This window comes from Maylandia zebra, linkage group LG14 (assembly GCF_041146795.1).
Source record: "Maylandia zebra isolate NMK-2024a linkage group LG14, Mzebra_GT3a, whole genome shotgun sequence".
Lineage (NCBI taxonomy): Eukaryota > Metazoa > Chordata > Actinopteri > Cichliformes > Cichlidae > Maylandia > Maylandia zebra.
The window spans coordinates 24004276-24023798 of NC_135180.1; the positions used below are offsets into that span (position 1 = coordinate 24004276).

Sequence of the window (19523 nt, forward strand, 5' to 3'; positions counted from 1 at the left end):
CGTTAAAATCAGAATTCGTGATGATTCATCTCATAAATCATTACACACTGCTCTTCCCTTCATAAGCCACCTTTATAAGTTAAAAGTATCGGCATCAGTATTGGTATCGGCAATGATGGCCTTGTATTTATTTGGTATCATCAATACCAATTTTTTCAGTATCGCACACTGCTAGTTCACCACTAAAAAGAAAAAAAAGAGGTAATATCTCAAGATTTCAATTTACATCTGAAAACTCCAAATTTTAGTCATTAAATCGAAATTTCAGCATATTAAGTTGTCATTTTTACTTACAGATAGATAAAAAGAAATCACGGGCATTAACAAATTTCCATCCCATACTTCTAAATGTAAGAAATCCAAAATTATTTCTGGATGGTCAACTTTGGTATTTCTTGAATATCAAACACAAAAAAATGCAAATATAATTTTTTTAAGCTACCTTGCTGTTACGATGTTTACGCTTTTGATTTATCAGACTAAAAAATTTTTTAACCTTTCTCAATTGTAAAGGTTACTAACGGTTTTTCTTTAGCGCCTAAAAAGCCAAAATTCGTGGTGCACTTGAAGGTAACTCCATTAAATGACCTGTAGGCCACCGTCGGATCATTTTGAGTAGGTTTGTGACGTTTTCTTAGACATAATAAAGATTGTTTTGGGTGACAACATTTTGTTTGGTCGCCTTTTTCTTGGGTCTTTTCTTATTTACCGTACTTGTGGTTTTTAACTGAGCTAAATCGTGTTTCTTTTTTGTTTTTTTTGTGGCCGTTACGTCTTGTCGTTTGGAAGCTCGTTAGCTTGTGCCACTTCAGGTGTCTCTGGAAGTTACTAAGCCTGAAAGTTAACGACACTTGCCTCCGTTTTACCAGCGCTTCCTCTTTTACTTTAACCACATGCTGATACTTCACTTCGTGCAGCAGCGATTCGCACACACTAGCTGAACAGCTCATGATCACAGACACATCATCATTTTCACGCCCTGCCAGAAGTTTTTAAAAACCTCTGCATCCCTGTCAGCTATTTTTAACTGTATACCATCGGAGGAGCACTTCAGGATCAGTCAGGTAAGGTTAGCTCAAGTTTTTGTGTGTATGTGTGTGTGTTATTTTTTTTATCCGTTTGGTTGTTTTGCTTGGCTGAAAACGCGCAGATAAGACTTGTCTCTTCTTATTGTTTGATCACAGGAAACTGGTACGCGTTTTAATCTAGGGCCAAGTTAAAATCAGGATTTTAAAAAGCACTAGTGCTGCCCAAGCTCAAATTGAAAGTGTGTGTTAAACCGCCCTTTAAACAAATGACTTACTGATAAGTCTCTTCATTTAGATTGGCTGTGTTTTCCATTTTAGCCACAAAGTGTACGCTGCTGATTGAACAAACAGATGAGTGGTTTTGATGGCAGTGCTTTACTGCCATTTATCACCCTGAGATCTATTTTAAGGGAGTGTTGTTGTTGTTTTAAATTTATTTTATTTTGTTGGGGGCTTTTTTAAGACTTGTTTTGAAATGATCAACTTCCCATAAACTATGTGTCACTGTATGAGCCCCTGCGGATGGCACAACATTCACAGTTATACAGGCCAGCGTGAGTCATTATATAGGATTAGTTATTATTTAGATTATGAATATAGTGAACTGTGTGGTTCTGTATGAGCTGTATTTTCCTTTGTTATCCTTGCTGTCTCATTTCCTGTAAGCACTCCTTTTGAGCTGTCACAGCAAATAACAATCACTTTACCTCACCGTGTTTCATTTATAATGTCGGAAAGGCTTTAAACGGCTTTCTGATAGAGGAAAAGTCATAATTTGACCCTTTTTAAACACTACTGTCTTTTGTATTTACATGAGAAATGTTGCAAAACAGCAATTCCTATGAACAGATAGAGGAAGTTGAACCTGTGTTTTGACATAGCTGACTAGAACGACTGTAAATGCATTATTAAAGGGAACAACCTGTGCTTTTTCTTGTTTTCTATTATTTATATATAGTGAATGATCAAATTAAAAAATAACAAAGGAACAAAAGTTAAGTAAGTGGGGTTAGCCTACCAGCAGCCTGAAGCGTCAAACTGCTGGTACACTGTACATAAAAGATGGACATGGCCATAGTGACATCACCTGTTGTTCATGAGTTCTCATTTTGAAGCACTGAGCCTAGCGTTGTTTCCGTCGCCATCTTGGTGGTTTGAAACTAACCGTGATAACAAGGCGGATCAGGCGAAGAATCCAAAGGAGGCTGCAGCCCCGTAGGCTGGTAGCTTGTACAGTCGTTTATTGGAGATAATTATTTTCAAAAAATTCAAGTTTGACTTTAACTCAAGAAGGCTTGAAACTACCAACCAATACCATCAACACATCAGAAATAACATTAATAACTGCTGTAACAAAACATTTTCCCAAGTATTGGATAAAGTGTTTATTGTATCCAACTTATCTTGAAAATAAATATAGAAAAATCAGAGGAGTCGCCCTCTGCTGGCCTTTACAAAGTATGCAGGACATGCTGCCTTCTTCCATCTTTTCTATACAGGTAGTGAGACTTTTTTTTTTTAAATTTATTTATGAGGGGCAGCAAATCAGAAGAAATCTGAATTAAAGAGGAGGGGAAGTGGATCTATGAGTGTTTCAGATAGTAAATGACTTCACAGGCAGCACCAAGGCCCAGTATAAGATAAAAGTGGGTTATTTTGCATGCTGTATCAGAATAGACAAAAGTACTCTTGTAAAGTCCATGAATAAAGATAAAAATTAGAAGGGATCTTAATAGTTTAACCCTTTAACCAGTGGAAACAAGTTACGTCATAAAAGTAGACCATCTATATGGGCGAATTTGCTGTTGCAGCGATGAGCATTTAACATTTGTCTTCTTAAATAATCAAATTCTTACATATTAATTTAAAGTGATTGTTCTTTGCCTTGAAAAATGTCCAAATTATGTAATGCTGACTATTTAAACTCCTAATTTAGACATATCAATGCTTTGTTATATGACCACTATTCCCTATTGGGGGAATTTTTTTTATTTTTATTTTTATTTTTTGAAAGAAACATAAGGATAGCAGTCTAAATGAAGCTTACTGGGACAAATGAATCGTGTCCAGACACAGGAGGGCAGTATTAGACAGACGTGACTAATGGTGAAACTGACTAAATCTCAGTGAAACTTTTACAGTTTTCCCCCACATCAGCCCCCCCTGTAATATTTAAATCTTTGTTCTTGTCATATTTTCCTGTAATTATACTCCAGTGCAGTTTCCAGTGAGCCTTTATCTGACAGTTTCTGTCCTGTCGTCTGGAAATAATATGTGACTTTTAAGGGTGATTAAGCACATACGAGTTGGCATTCTTGAATCAAGCGCTGGTTTAAATGTGCGTTTGTTTTTGTATTATCATTGTGTCATCGGGGACTCTTTAGGTAAGGTAAGGTAAGGGTTTAGGGTTTTATTTGTCTATTGTCCTTGCAATTTTATTTACTAAATCACACATCATCTGCTTTTTCCCACAGATCAGTATAATCCCAGATGATTAACAGGGATTGATCAATAGCACTAACTGAAGTGTGTGATTAATGGATTACCGTTGCTTGATGGAGTCACTGGCTAAGTAGTTTCGACTGTTTTCTAAATCATACTTTGAGGGTGTGTCTGGGTCACTGCTACTATTACGGCATGCAGGATGGGCCAAACTCGCTCTGCTCTATCGCACAGCACTGCCACCCGTGGCAGAGCGAAATGGAAAGCGGGCGAGACAGCCCGTCGACTTCGTATCCGCAGACCTGGGAGCGGAGAAAAATCGAAAAGTGACCAGTTAAACAGGAATCCGATGAAAAATAAAGTGCTGTCGTATTTGGGAAGGAGAAAGCGAGACTCTAGTCAGGGGGAAGCGGATTTGGGTGGCGGAAACGCAGCTGGAGATCCAGCAACGCGCCGCGGCCACAGAGTAGGAAAGTTGCCGAGGGACGAGGTGGTGTCGGGGGTTGGGGAACAGCGAGCAGCCGCGGGTTGTTTTGACACGCCATCCGGGCTAGATGGAAATACTGAACCGACACAGCACGTCGTGAACCGTGAAGCAACCGCTGGTTCATCCGATGCACCAGGCTTGGAAAGTAAGAGCTGTGAAGTCAGCGGCGCGGGCTGCGAGGAGCCGAAACCCGTGCGAAAGAACAATGCCTCGGATCCCCAGACGAGGGCCATGGAAGATAAGCCACTGGGGGGAAGCAACCACGATCCCATTGTGTCTCAGGATCGAGTATTAACTGGAAATAGCACGCGTTCATCCAACTCACCCCCTCTGAAGACCTCTGACCCGGACACTGAGGGGATTTTGTCTAGTTTGGCCTCGGATCAACTTTTGGACTGTGGACTTTCAATTAGGGACGATCAAGCCGAGGCTACAATGACAAAAACCGACTGTAGCACCGTTTCATGCACACCCAAAGCGACCGGCAAACTGAACAGCAGCTGCCCGGTTGAAACAAAGAGCCAAACGGACTCTGATCAGACCAGCCAGAGTCCACCAGGAGGCCAAAGTTTCCCAGGAACCATACCCAAGCTCATCATAACCAGAGACCCCAGTCCGAACCGCTCACAGGTCGCATCGAACCTGCTGAGAATGGAGCCCAACACCGGCTGTCTGGAGCCTCAACCGGACGACGAGTCCCCCTGCTCGGACAGCGGCTGCGGAGGGTCTCCCGCTCTGATGCGGTCCCCCAGGAAGCTGTCCAACTCCTCTTCCATCGGCCTGTCCTCCGCCTCGTCCTTCGAGGAGTCAGAGGACGACTTCACAGGCAGCGACATCGAGTCCAGCCGGTCTCTGTGCAGTCCGGAGGATGGGACGGGGGTGAGTGTCTATTCAAGTCTTCTTCCGCAACAGACAACTTTTATAAAGTTTTCTGTTCAGTTGCTTGCAATATATTCTTCATAAATATTTTAAAAGACCTTCAGCTGGACTCTGACAAGAAACCATAAACTGGTCTTACTACCAAAGCTACCAAAAAATGAGTAATGCAAATATTGTGCAATTGACCATATATGATGGCATTACAGTATTTGAAGCTATTCTTTCCATAAACAAACATGTTGTTAGGTGTGACCACACTGGAACTCATTGTAAAATGAAAATCAATCAAAAAGAAAATGATACAAGTCGGTAACTGACTAGGTATTAGATATTAAAATGTAGTACACACACCCTGCATAGGAAATGTACAGTAAACATTCCTGAGTCCTGTGTCAACCTCAACCACAAACACTTTATTTTGTCATCAAATGTAAACAGTGTGTGAGAGCAGGTGTGTCAGTCACTGCTGGTGCTATAAAGACAGTCAAGGAAAGAAATTTGTTTAATATGTGTCACGTTGATAATAAAAGGTCATTATTTGTCAGGAGGTGGAGATTTTTCAGCTGCTGTGGTGCAAATGAGGGGAAAAGGGCCCATTCATTCAGGAGAGACTTTTGATCTAATGTGTGTCATGTGTGGTAGAAGGCTTTGACTCACACTGCCCTGATAATGAAACATGACTGTAACAAATTTAAACCCAAAGGAGAGGAAAATGGTTATTATTGCCAGCCCCCACTTCTGTGTCCTTCCATCACCCATGCCACATGATCGCATGGCTTTGATGAGCTCAGCCTGAGGACCATTTAAACATTGTTTGAATGCATTTCTTAACTGCTCGTCATTCGTTTACAGTCAGCACTTTGAGCTGTGACCAGCCTTCGTTATTAGAGAGCTTAGCCTGCAGCCCCAAGAGGCTTACAGATTTTCCTCTCCTCCGTCCGGGAGAAGTAGCTTAAAGTTTAGTAGGAAGTTGTGATGATTTCCTCCGGTATCAGGAAGCTTTGATGCACTGTTGACTACCATGCATGGAATGCTTTAAAAACAGGATGTGTCTATCAGTATCTTCTTATCATCACGGTAGCTCTGTGAATGCTGAATGTCCAGGTTTTCATGCAGGGCCACATTACCAAGAAAGATTTTCAGCTGTCAGTGTTGTGATTCATACTGCGATGCCCAGGACATAATGATCTTCTGGTGGATGTGGCGGAAAACCCACCCTTTTAATTTATTTATTCATTTTCATAGATCAGGAAAGATTGAGAAATGCGTCACCCATGAAAATTGATGCACTTTGAAATTCACGGTCATACATTAGACCACCCCAGAGTCTCCTCTTTAACATATATTACTTTTGCTTTTCTCCAAATTGTTTAGTCCTTCTCAAAGAGCTGCACCAAACACAGGCCTCTTGAGACCACCGTGAGGTGGAGACAAGCTCCAGTTGATGTTTAATGATTTGATTATTCCTGTGAGTGAGGATCTAAATGTCAAAATAAAGACAGTGTGGGCAGCTTTCTTCCTTCATGCATGATTTTACAAAACAAAGTTCAGCAAAAACTTAATATAACTCGTGTCACGATGGCTTAATTAGATTAAGTATAAAAATAACATCCATATCGAGTCCACCCATCTAGTGATCTCAATCAACTGAAAGATGAACATTTTATCCACAGAAGTTTGTCTGTTACTGTCGCAGCTTTAGTTGAGATCAAACATTCTTTCGACTTGTTTCAAATGTAAAACATCACAAAAAAATGAGAAAAACCACACCTTAATCTCTTCTAAGAAGCCAGTGTGGTATCTTCAGATGTTTGTTTTTCTATGTTCTGCAGTCTTAACATGCAAGCAGTGCTATAAAACAGAAACACTTTAAATCCTCGCATTCAAAAAGGAAAAACGAAGAGTTTTTGCTTGAAAATTATAAAAAATAAAACGCCTATAATTTATAATACCCCCTCATGTTTACCGTCCCCTTTGTCAGTCATTCGTTTAGTGTAAAGTCCATAAAATACCTCTGTCATGTTCAGATACACATTTCTGCAAACATATTGATTCACATATTGCATGTTTTGAGTGAACAGGACAGCGGACAGTGTAATTTCCTGGCTATTATAACAACACGCAGGAAGTGAGCAACCTGAGTAGTTGCACTTGAGGTGTTGTAACAAACAGGATGACGCTGGCCTGTGGTTTCTGATAAGAGCTGGTTTTAATGGGCATGTTTTGTCATATGTGCAGCTGTGTGGAAAACGCTTTTGTTTGTTGTAATTAATAGAAAGAGGGAGTGTGTGTGGCCGTGCCGTCAGCTCACAAACAAACCTAACATTTTCTTCATGAGGTGACGTGAGCAGATACTTGTTCGCGCATGCACGCACACAGACACACACACACACACACAGAGCGATGCCGTCTTGCATTCAGAGTTCATTGTGTGTCATGGAAAATTGGGCTGAAGGCTGAGCCGGTTGCTAGGCAACGTCTTTGCCATATATGGTGTTTTTTTTTCTCTCCTTGTGTTGTTCGCTCCACCAACAGTGTCTACTCTGTCCCTGACATTTGAATGCTATAAGATATAAATTCCTGCCAACGTCTGCTGTGCACAGCAGCGCCGATATTTTTGCATGATCATGTCTTCCATGTGAGACACTCTTTCTCCCTCTACAGTTTGCCTGCACTTATTTAAAAAGGCTTAATATTTTCCTCTTAACACACTGTGAAACATACAGTGGAACGGAAAACAAGAGGAAAATTAGAGTAAGCAGACAAAAGAAGGAGCGCGCACAGATGAAAAAGATGCAACGAAACTTTGAACACGTAGCCTACACTTGATGATTATTCTTATTTATGCATGCTTATTCACTCATGAGCCACAATTGCAGACTTGTTTTCCGTCCCACACATCACTCCCACAGCACTTATACACAAAATCCACGATACAGGAAAGTCCACGTTAGTTAAAAGTTAGCTTCGCTTTTATGTATTTATGTGCACAACACAGAATTACCTGATACAAGATGTATCAGGTTAAGACGTAACGCCCACAATGAAATAAAATCCAGTGGTGCAGGAAGCACCAGATTCAGAGTATCAACGCCTCGAGTAAAAATTCTCCATTACTTCCAAGCAAATCATTTGCTTTTGGAACGTTGGCTGTTTCTTATCAACAATCTATTAAGGAAGTAAAGAGCATCATATCTCTTAACCCTATATCACACCTATAAAACTGTGCCTAGCTGGATCATTAAACATGTTGTCTCTGGAGTATTTTTTAGGTCGCTGTTCTGTTTTTGTAACTGTGCGCATGTGCTTTAGTTTTTGCAATGTGTGACATTTTTAATGTTATATGGTTATGCTCCGGATCTTATCTTTGAATACGTGCTTCTGCACTTTTGTTTTTCCTATTACTGTCTATTATTTCCATCAATCTCCCAGGGACAAGATATGAAAATGAGCCTGTATGACTTCATCTGGCACATTCACACTATGGACAATGTACACTGTACACTGCCCCGTTTTTAACAAACAAACAAAAGACAAACAAAAAAACAAGACCAACAGCTTTTGAGTAAAAGTACTCACAGCGTTTGGAGGGGGTGGGGTGGGGGATCATCATTTCCTTCATTACATAAAATTAAAAGACGTGCATACAGTTAAAGAACACAATACTGGATCACAAAAAAAATCCAAAACCTGGAAAGCAGTGAGACTTAACCTCCTGTCATAAAAGGTAGAACGCTGTCATTGATCCTTTCTAAACCAGCAAATCAAATTTTGCTCATATATGCCATAACCCCCACACATGTCCTCATGTGTATAAATAAGTAATTTTGTTATTATGACTTGATGCACAAACACAAACTTTTAGTGTGGTTTGTAAAGTACAAGCAAAAAGCCGACTTAACCAGCCAATACATTTAATGGACTCCCAAGTGAGATATTGCTCATTTTTTACTGAAGAAAGATGTTACCAAAAATGACAGTTCCATATAAGGAGTCCTTCACTCATAAATCTGAAAGTTAAATACTTAATATGCGAGCTGGAAAGTGAGCTGCTTTTCTTAGCTCAAGGTTTCACTGGAACTATATCAGATTTTATGTAAATAAGAGTTGCCAAAATAATGTTTTTATAGTTAAATGTGCTCCGCAAATAGAATCGGTCGTTAGTGGAAAATCATTAAACAACACACTGAGATGTAATGTAGGTATAAGAGGTCGAATACTTCCAAGTATTCAGGAAACGGTGATATTAAAGGGAAAAAGTAGCAAATCCAGCAAATACCAAATGTATTTTCATTTGTCAGTGATATCAGCTGATGACGTAATACCGTGTTTCTGGCACATGCAAATAAACATTTCAAATATTATCAGATAAAAGAGACATGTGAGTCTGTTTTCTGCAGATGGTTTTCAGGCGGAGGTTGAAGCCGGTGCCATCTTCTGTGCGTTCACTGGCCCACCACAGTGGAGCTTCATGAGCTCTGAAGACTTGAGTGAAGGGAAAGGGATGTGGTTTATATAAAGTAGTTTTGAGAAAAGGTCTCTAAGAGTACCTGAAAACACGGTTCGGGTTTGCATACAGTATGGTGTCACTCTTGTAGCTGACTGTCGCTTGACAGGTTTAGTTTTGTCCCCGTGCACAAACGCACAACTCCGTAGGCCACATAGTAGTCAAGACCTCATCATGCAGACAAAAGAGGAGCTGTGGGACTATATGGAAATGTTTGTTGGCTCTACCCCCACCTGCACTGAATCTGGCAGGAGATTTGCTAAGCATGAGGCTCAGGATAGGCCCAGAGGGGATTAGAGGATGAGAGAGTGAGACAGGAGAGAAACAAAGGTTTACACTGGGAGAAAGCGAAGACGGCTCGCAGAGTGGGGGATTTGCGCCTTCGGGGAGACGGGGTGAATGATTTCAGGGATGAACTGCGAGTAACAGGACTAGTTCAAACAGGCAGAAAGTGGCGAGAGCCAGAAAAGGGACAGCCTTAGGACACTTGGTGGATATGTTTGATGACGGCAACAAAGAAATTGAGAAAGCGTGAAGAAATCAAAGGGTGGAGTACTAAAATTCTGCAATGGTGCAAATTGTGAATTAGAGTGACAAAAAGGAGGTTGTAGAGACGCACGAGTGATTATTTATCGGGCGATAAAGGAGACAAACAAACACCAAAAATTGACAACTTGACTAAAGGTGATTTACCAGAGGAAGACCGAGCAGACAGTGGACTGAGTTAAAGGACGTTATAGATGACTGTGAAGGATCTCACGCCCACAGGGAGGCACGCGTCCCTGACGTTTGATTTAAGAGACCCTGTCCTGATGGCGGGGGGCATTTTGTGTTGGTTGCGTTCTCGTGTCGTCTCCGGGGTCGTGTGTATCTGTGTCGGCACCTGCCTCCTCCTCCGCTACTGCTCCGTTTGCCAGGTAAGAAAAGGGTCCAAAAATAATTATTGAGAGAGCAGAGATACTGATTCAAATTTAACCTACCTCAGCCACTGTTATAAATGTACGCTGATGTCATGCTTCCTCAGAAACATGATATAAGGGGAGATTGTATCAAAGAGACTTGGGTATTCAAATAGAAATTAAAAAAAGATTGCTGTTGTAGCTGTTACAGCATATGAGGGCTATCTGGCTCGCGTTCAGCCACAAAGAACTGTATCTGGGTTAAGAAGCCAGTAAGCCAGTAGCAGCAGGCTCACCATGCTGTACACCAAGTGCTGCTATAACAGCTAAAAAGTAAGGTTTTGGAAAGGTGTACTAAATATTAACATTATAATTTAATAGCACCAAAAGTTGAAGTAGCTCCCACAACTTGTTTTACCCAGCTGATCATTACAGGCCTCATTATGGGCTATAATTATTGAAGATGGGTCTTTTTCTCCTGACCACAGTGGCCTTTGGTGGCGGCTATGCACATGGCCACAAATGGTCTACATATATTTCAAGGCAAAGAGTCTGTTACATTACTCGTGTTATTTTTTTGACAATTTTACAAGCAAAGATGTGTTTTAATTTTTGAGTAATTAAAAAAAAAAAACCTTGTTAACTGGTGAGTCTTCTTTAGTGGGCACTTATTTCTTTTATATGCTGGAAAATTGCCACTAAAGGGCTACTGAAGTGGCAGTGAAACACCTTCCTCGTCTTGGATGCATACTTTACACATCTAAAGCAGAACATTCATGGCCCTTGTAACGTCTCTTAGCAGCGCCATTGTTGTCATTGTCTGCTGTGCTGGGAAGTGTTAGGGCCGGTGACATTCCTGGAATTGGATCCCATAGGTCTAGGAAATATGAAAAAGGGATGGGAGCACTACAGGGGGAAAAAAAAGAAAGTGGTAAAAGCAAGGGATCTCTGTCTGTTTCAAAGAAAAAAATTAAAAATAACCTCAAATGGGGGTTGATATGATAACTTTGTATGTTTGTGTTATGTGTACAGTTTTCATGAGTTATATAAAAGAAAGTGGAGATGGCGAGGGTTTGACTGTGTGGGGTGAAATGTGACCTCAGCATTTAAAACGTGTTTGTGTGTGTGTGGGACGGCTTCTTCGCTTTAAGCTGAAACGTCGAAAGCTCTTTATGTGCTCTTTGATGGGCTTCTGAACATTTATCAAACCACCCTTTTAAGAACGCCTTAATGTCCACAAGAATATTAGCAGCATTAGTATTTGGCAGTGCATCTGCTGTTAAGGAGGTGCATTCAGCTCCACAGAGGCAGCACATTAAGCTGTCAGCATAGGGCCATCAGAGAGCCTGACCTGGACGAGGAAAGTGAAAGAAGAGAGGCTGAAGCATCACGTTTCTCCCCGCTCAGGCCTTCTGTCACTGAACTGGTCTTCAGATGGAAACAGATGCTGGTAATGACTAAATATTAGTGAGGAGAAGAAGTAAAAGATTTGATAAGTAAACAGATTCTGTTTGGGCCACAGGTGGATGGTATTTCTGGACTTGTGCATTCAGAAAACTAATATTTATCTGTGATCAGTAATCACAGCACGTCGTTACAGCTGGCAGGAAATCTAGTCAAATATTCAACTGTAAACTAAAAATGTTTAAATAAAGGTCGAGCATGTTTTGGGAATTTTAAGAGTCTTTCTAGAGTCTCTGGTGACAGTTTTCTTGCCTGAGTGGAAAGTTGAAATGTCGCTGGCTTTTGTTGTGGGTTCATTTGGATATTTTCCCTTTGAGTTTGAATATAACCGTTCTTTTTGCAAATAAAGAGAAGAGGAGTTTTGCTGAATAGGCTGAGATATTTGTATTTATTTGAAGTCTAATCAGAGATTTCGGTTAAGGTAAAGATCAGCTCAAACAGATCCTGAGAGACTGTATGGGGTGTCAACAGGCAGTGGAAATAAGCAGGCTAGTAAGAGAGAAAAGAGAAAATAGATAATAGAAGTGTTTCATCACTGTGATCCTGCACATCTATTAGTGTTTGTCTGTGGGTCAAATGAAGGTGTGGTTTGCTCAGTTAAGTGAGCAAGAGGAATTTTTGTCATGTTGAAAATTCAGTCGTTTACGTCACATGTGGTGAAGTGCTGTTCTTCACCCAGACGAGGCTGAGGTTAGAGTAAGGTGAATCTGTGGGTGTCGTTTAAGATTAAGTCCACAGCCGTCTCTCGTTGACTCTCTTCACCTTCGGCCTCTTGCTAAAAATCCTGGTAGTGACCTGCTCTCTGTTTTAAGCAGAATTTCTTTTTATTGTAGGCTTCGTGCCATCTCATGTTAAGATTAAACCTGTTATCCATCCTGGGATCTGAGGTTGAGAAACTGATGATAAAAGATTTAAATGCACACTCATTCTAGTTCTTAGAATGGTTACAAACTTACATGTTTGATTCAAGTTATCGCACTAATATACCAGAATAAATAATCCACAATTAAAGTAAAACCCTTTGGAAAGTTTCATCCCGATACGTAAAACTGCTCCTTCTCCTTCAACTAAAAAGTGTTTTTAAGGCTTTCAAACTGTTGCGAACAGTTTAAACTTGAAGCATTTTTTCCCCCCTTCTTCTTCTTCATTTGAGGTAAACGCATACGCAGTGTTTCCAGTGTGTTTATGTTCCTGGATTAAGACTGTTTTACTGTGACAGTTTCCAAGAGCAGCGGGGGGAAGGAATGCAGAGCAAAGGGAAGAGCAATCTCTCTCTCACACGCATACAGAGAGAAATAATTTAGTTGTAAAAAGATAACTTTTATGGTTATGGCCTCTTGCATTTTATTACTCGCAGAAACCGGTTTTGTTGCCCAGTGCTAATTTTCTTTCTGCTCCTTTAACCTAATTGTCTCTGTGCTTTAAACCGGTTTGGTGCATAGAAGCATTTTAGGACTTAATCAGCTGAAATGTAAAAAACACACACACACACACACACACACACACACACACACACACACACCCAGAACTGGCTGTCCGTTTGTTGTGATTTCCCACACACATGTTCTAATCAATCAGTACCAGGCGCCTCTCTAACTACTTGCGTCAAAGCGGCTGTTGCACAGTGTCCTTGTTCTACTGTTTCCCAACACAGATTACTGTAACCCACACACAGGCCCACAAGCTCGCAAACACGGAGGTTCTGTTTTACGACACCACAGCGGAGGTTTTGGTAAATGTTTTATGAATGGGCTTTGTCGTGTATGCGGCACACCTGGCCTTGGCTGCAGGGGAGGGTCTGTCCAATGTCTACTGATATGTTTGTGTGGGTATGAGGACAGTACAGGTTGGGTTTTCCTTTTAATGAGTAATCAGTCTTTTGGCCTGCACTCAGCTCAGTACTGTTTGTCCAGGAAAGAAAGCTCCTTTTCTGATTAGTCAGAGCTTCAGATTTATTATGTGTGTGACCGCCCATGCTTTTTTAAAAAACAAGGCGATGAAACCCTCTATTGTTTTTTTTCATCTTTCAGAGTAAGTCCTGGCACAAGCTGAAGACCATGGTTCACTGGTCCCCCTTTGTCGTGTCCTTCAAGAAGCGTTACCCATGGGTGCAGCTTGCTGGCCATGCAGGTATGTGTAAATGCAGGATATTTGTACACCTGCATATCAGATGCATTTATATGGAGGTTCCTTCTAAGAAAAGAACAAAAGATTTATGCTACTGTCGTATCTACTGAAAGGCTGGCAAGCATAAAGTTTAAGGGCAACAGTGCCGGCTCTATCCTGCTCACTTGTACGCCTTTTTTCAGATCTGCAGACAAACAAAAATGCACAGACATGTTGTAGTTTCTGATCTTTCTGTCTCATGCGTCATTAATTTTCTTTCCCTATCTTTCTCCAAGGTAACTTCCAGGCTGGGGAGTACGGGCGTTTGTTGAAGCGATACTGTGAGTGTGAGCAGCAGTGCCTGCAGAAGCTAATGACGGACTCTCTGCGCCCCTACGTGCCCGGATATTACGGCATAGTACAAAAAGACGACCATGACTACAACCTGATGGATGACCTGCTGGCTGACTTTGACTCGCCTTCCATCATGGACTGCAAAATGGGCAGCAGGTAAGACTTGGCACGTGACAAAGAGAGTGTATTTGTGTAAAAAGCATTTTTCCAAAAACAGCTTGTGCCTTAGGAAGGCAAAATGATTCTTGAGAGTTTACCTTCACGCACATTTACTCTTGAATCGTGTATGTAGAATGAAGGCTGTGCAAACATTTAAATCTAACCCAAACTCTCAGGACTTACTTGGAGGAGGAGCTGACAAAAGCCAGGGAGCGTCCACGTTTGAGGAAGGACATGTACGACAAAATGATTGCCGTGGACCCCGGGGCTCCAACAGAGGAGGAACGGGCCAAGCAGGGTGTCCTCAAACCGCGGTACATGCAGTGGAGGGAGACACTTAGCTCCACCGCCACCCTGGGCTTCCGGATCGAAGGCATTAAGGTATGAGGTCATGCTGAACACACAAACACATCTAGCCTGAAGACCTCAGCTTCAAGAGAATAAACAGCTGTGCTTGTTGCTGCAAAGACGTAAACCAATCAGTGGGAGTAAACACTTATCAGTTTGTTCACAAGACAGACCACGTGCACTGGGGTGAAATGGAAAATGTGGTTGGTTAACATGCAGTCATTAGGGGGACTGTTTGTTCTTTCGAAAATAAATCCGAGGCTGGTTATCAGTTTGTGCCAATAGTGAATTTGCATGCTACTCAGAGACTAAAGAAAAAATGTGATGACACGCAGTGTATTAAAGGCTCGCTGCAGCTGTATTTTCCAGTTGAACGAGTTCTGTGACTGTGGAATTTATTTAGAGCCATTTGTTTCCACCTCGAACCTCAACAAAACACAACTGTTAAAACCTTCTGTTATCCAGATAGTAGCGTGAATCGGCATGTATAAGCTGAAGTGAGTCATTATGACATTTTTGATGGTTTCCTTTTTTTCTATATAGAGAGCTGATGGAACCTGCAACACCAACTTTAAGAAGACAAAACACAGAGAGCAAGTGATGCAGGCCTTGGAGGACTTTGTCGATGGCAACACTCAGATTCTGGTATGTTGTTCAATTGTTATGTTTTGTAAATGCAAAAAAGCAAAAAGCAGGAATCAGCAGCTGCTTAGTTTAACTCGGCCGGTGAGAAGAGGAAACGGCTATCGTGGCTTTGTTAGCTCCTCTGTAGGTCACTAATAGGTTGTTCTGTTATTTAGAGGAGTCTCTCACTGACTCGCATCAGACACACAGACAACAAGCTGTTACTTTGTTCTTAGATTTGTACAAATAAGACAACCAGATGTGGCATGTTCATTAGTAAATCTTAGAGATGCTGCTTTATGCTCCACCGCTTCTCGGGTCTGCACTGTGCTCACTCTATACAGGACTTACATCCTTGTTTCACGCGGTAGCACCTGCATCAAACAAGGATGTAAGGTTTTACACTTACCTTTAAATAAGAAAGAAGAACAAAAAGTGTTTTGTTTGGGTTTTTTGGCTCCAATTTGCAAATTCCCACAGTCTCAGTTTCTGTGTCCTTTTTTTCTGTTTTCCTCAGAAACTCTACCTGCAGCGGTTGGAGGAACTACGCTCAGCCCTGGAGCAGTCACAGTTCTTCAGGACACACGAGGTGAGACGGACTCCGTTCTGACTTCTTCTAACAGACCTGTTGTCTGTGTTGCTGATTTGTTACAATCCCATCAGCGCTGCATACTTAAACTCACTGGTCTTGCTGGTTTATCGATTGCAGGTTGTGGGCAGCTCTCTTCTGTTTGTGCACGACGCCTCAGGAAAAGCGAAAGTCTGGATGATCGACTTTGGAAAAACGGTCCCCTTGCAGACACCTCAAACTCTCGACCACAGGACTCCCTGGGTGGAGGGCAACAGGGAGGACGGCTACCTGTGGGGACTGGACAACCTCATAGACATCTTCAGCACCATGCTCCCGGAGACTCCTTGAGCGAGACACAGGACTGCAGTAAGAGACTGATGGGATGTTGAAGAAGATTATACAAACTAAGAGTGACAGAGGAATGGCTAACAGAGGGCCACCACTTCAGTTACTCCTTTCAGGGCTCACACCAAGTGACTTTATCAACTTGTACCAGTGTGAGAAGGGCGGGTGAAGTGGAATATGCCAAAAGGTTAACGTTATGCATTATGTGGAATAAGGGGGCGGATGACACGAGCTGTTAAATTTAAAGCACAATTGTAACTTTGTTTTGTTTTACTTGGGCTGTGGTTTATTTTCTGAGAGTACAGGCCTCTGCACTCATGGACCTTTAGCAGTCACTTTTTATTGCAGAGACTCATCTCGCTCCTCCTCACAGCTCCCTCTGTTGGCGAGAGGTGGCCAGAGCAGCCACCTCCTCAGCCGTGATCTTGACCAACAGGAGCGTGTTTTTGTTTTTGTTGTTTGTTTGTTTTTTTTTAAACGAGCCTCTGAGGAGTGTTGGATTTTTGTTTTTTTTTTTCATCATGGACCACTTTTGATGACTAAGTATACAGCAACACTAAAAGCAGTGGTCAGACCACGTGTTAACTAACTCAGCATGTAAATACAGTTTAATTTAACTTTGTTTTGTTTTTTCCTGCCTTGGTATAGCCTTCTTACTGTGTTTGTATGATTTCTGTGCCTGGCTTTTTTAAAAAAGAAACTGAGCTATCTGATCATTCCACTTGCAGTGGACTCGTGCTATTTTACTTCCAAAAGAGTTCACCCAAGTATGAATCGATTTACATTGAAATCCCACAGTTTTAACTTTTCTTGGAAACAGAAAGTTTTTTTTCTTAATTGGACTTTTGTATGAAAATGCAGTGATTTTTAGTAAGAAGCTCGACAGCCTTGTTTGTCTGAAGTTTGTTGCACTATGGATTCTCACAAAGCCATTGAACAAAACATGTCTGTGCGTCTCCAGCAGAGGTTTAAGTATTGGGTTTACTGTTCAACGTAAATATTTCTGCCTGTTATCTCGATTCGCTGATCAGTGTTGCTTTAGTCTGTGAAACTGGAATTACCCGATTAATCTGATCAGTTCGTGTGGGCTCTGACTTACACACAAACTCAAAACCCAAAAAAAATAAAAATAAAATCTGTGTATGAGCGATGACGGGTGTCTGAGTAAAACAGAGGTTAAAGGACACCGCTGTAAACATAATTAAGCTAGGATAGACAGGAGGAATGTGGGTATTTACATTTTTGTATGCAACATTGAAAGTTTACAAAGAAGCGACACTGTTATACGTGCAGGCCGTGCTTGTGAGCATGTGCATCAGATCCCGACGGGAATGTAACGCATTGGTGAACGTCAAGTGTCCAGTCTTCCTTTGACAGTGTCAGGCAGCACTGTTTAGGTGGGTGGGGGTGTGGGCGTGTGGTTAACTCGGCACGAACATTTCCCACACAAGTGCTGTGAACGCGTGACTTAACAAGATTGGAATTTGAATTCAGGAGTTTAGATTTTTCATCTCCGAAGGGTAAACATGGCAGGAGAGACGGATAGTATAGTGTTTACAAAGTGTTAAAAACCTTTGCCCAGAAAGTCTCTATATTTGTAAAATGTCAAACTATCAGGTTTTCAAAGAGGGTGCTGCTTTGTAAGCAAGAAAACTGGATTCGTGACCACATTTTGTATTTCAAAGGCAGCGCTTTTCACAGAAAGAACAGACGGACTGATTGAAACTGTTTATAAACCTCTGCTTTGTCCAGACGGTCGTGGATTACAATAAAATGAAAGTGGAGAGTTTTCAGAGTTTTGGGGGATTTTTATTGTAATTTTTTTTCAGTTCTTTGTGCAAACACACACACACCAAATCATATACTTTTGTAAAAGAGCGCTGAATCAAGATGATCTAACATTTAATTATAAATTTAACACTACTGTAAGAATATGTCCTGTTCAGTCAGCTGTGACCTTTTATCACAAGTTTCTAAATAAAACCAGATGAATCATTTTGTGTTGAACTGTCCCTGAAAACTGAGATGGTGGAAACTTTGTGTAAAAACTAGATGACAATTTATTTTTGGTTGATAAGAAAATTAGCAGTCCACAAGTACAGAGACAAGAAAACCACCTTAATGAAGATCAGAATCAAAATACTTTTATAATCCCAAAGGAAATTATGTAGATGTGACAGAAGCTTCTTTTTTTTTTTTAATTTTTATAAGTAAATTAGGAATCAAAGTGCTAGTTTATCATTTTGGCTGTAGAAATTTCACATTTAGATGAACTTGCATGATTTAGAGGTCATACTATGCCTCAGCGCTGAGGAATGGCTTGCGATTTCCATCATCTGTCAAACATGCTGGAGGCGCTGTTATAGTATGGGCGTATCGATGGTGTGACTGCTGACAGAAGCAGCAGGACGACTTCTGAAGTGTGCATGACTTCTGCTCAAATTCAGCCAAACGCTGCAAAACTGGTGCTTCATAAACAACCTACAAGCTTCTTAAGGGGGACAAACTGTAAGCTTATAAATGGGTTAGTCACAATTATTTAACTAAGCCGGATTTTTACTTGGTAACGGGCCTGCAGGGAGGAAATAAAGCATTTCATAACATCCAGCCAGGCTTCATGCAGTCGCCAACTGCAAATGAGGTTCATCGGAGCAGATTTTATAATTATCTTAGTTTATCTGATTGTCTTTGAGCCCATGGAAACTGATGGGCTGTTCACATTCATTTGTCTACTCACACATTTTAAGAGTGCATGATCAAAATGACTTCCGCGTCTTTCTTTTTTTTTTTGTACAACAATGGTTCAAAATTAGAGCGAAAACCATGATTTCACACACCAGTTACACAAAATTCTGACGGCATTGCAAAATCAACAAGTCTTCTGATCTTGTCACACGTTAATGGCCAGTGTGAGTTACGGGTTGAAGCCAGCATGTATCCTGTAGTGTCTGTAGGATTTGAGTTGAAGGAAACTGAACATTTATGGCTCTTATAGATGTTTCACCTCCTAACTGAAAGGCTTTTTCAGTTCTAAAGGCTAATGAGGAGTCTCGGGTATTCAGTATGTCTTCAGTGTGGTTTTTACCGTGGAGGCGGTCTTTAACTCACCCTGTAATCACGCGTCACTGCTACATGAGTCAAGATATAAATTCTTTGAACTGCCTTCAATTGAAGCGGTTAAAACTACCGTGATGTGGATGATTGAGGACCTGCACAACTAGAAGTATGTTTTCAGCGCCTGACAAAAACACTGCAACAACCAGCACAGGCTTTTATCGCCTGACATATTTTCTATGCTCTCTGCTCCATA

General features: G+C 41.2%; 1 protein-coding gene across 1 annotated transcript; it reads left to right on the forward strand.

Annotated features, from left to right (window-relative positions):
- Positions 1-608: 608 nt before the first annotated feature.
- Positions 609-18208, forward strand: itpkcb (inositol-trisphosphate 3-kinase Cb). The gene is made up of 8 exons (XM_004543623.5): positions 609-1064; positions 3503-4836; positions 13737-13836; positions 14109-14322; positions 14502-14706; positions 15217-15318; positions 15815-15886; positions 16007-18208. The coding sequence occupies exons 2-8, from the start codon at positions 3673-3675 to the stop codon at positions 16214-16216; spliced, it is 2067 nt and encodes a 688-aa protein (XP_004543680.1). The 5' UTR covers positions 609-1064; positions 3503-3672; the 3' UTR covers positions 16217-18208.
- Positions 18209-19523: the final 1315 nt, after the last annotated feature.

Excerpts from the sequence above, each read along its gene's own strand:
- itpkcb (XM_004543623.5), top strand. The coding sequence starts at position 3,673 with ATGGGCCAAACTCGCTCTGCTCTATCGCACAGCACTGCCACCCGTGGC. Across the intron at positions 14,323-14,501 it reads GACTGCAAAATGGGCAGCAG|GACTTACTTGGAGGAGGAGC; the intron begins GTAAGACTTGGC and ends CCAAACTCTCAG. Across the intron at positions 15,887-16,006 it reads AGTTCTTCAGGACACACGAG|GTTGTGGGCAGCTCTCTTCT; the intron begins GTGAGACGGACT and ends TATCGATTGCAG.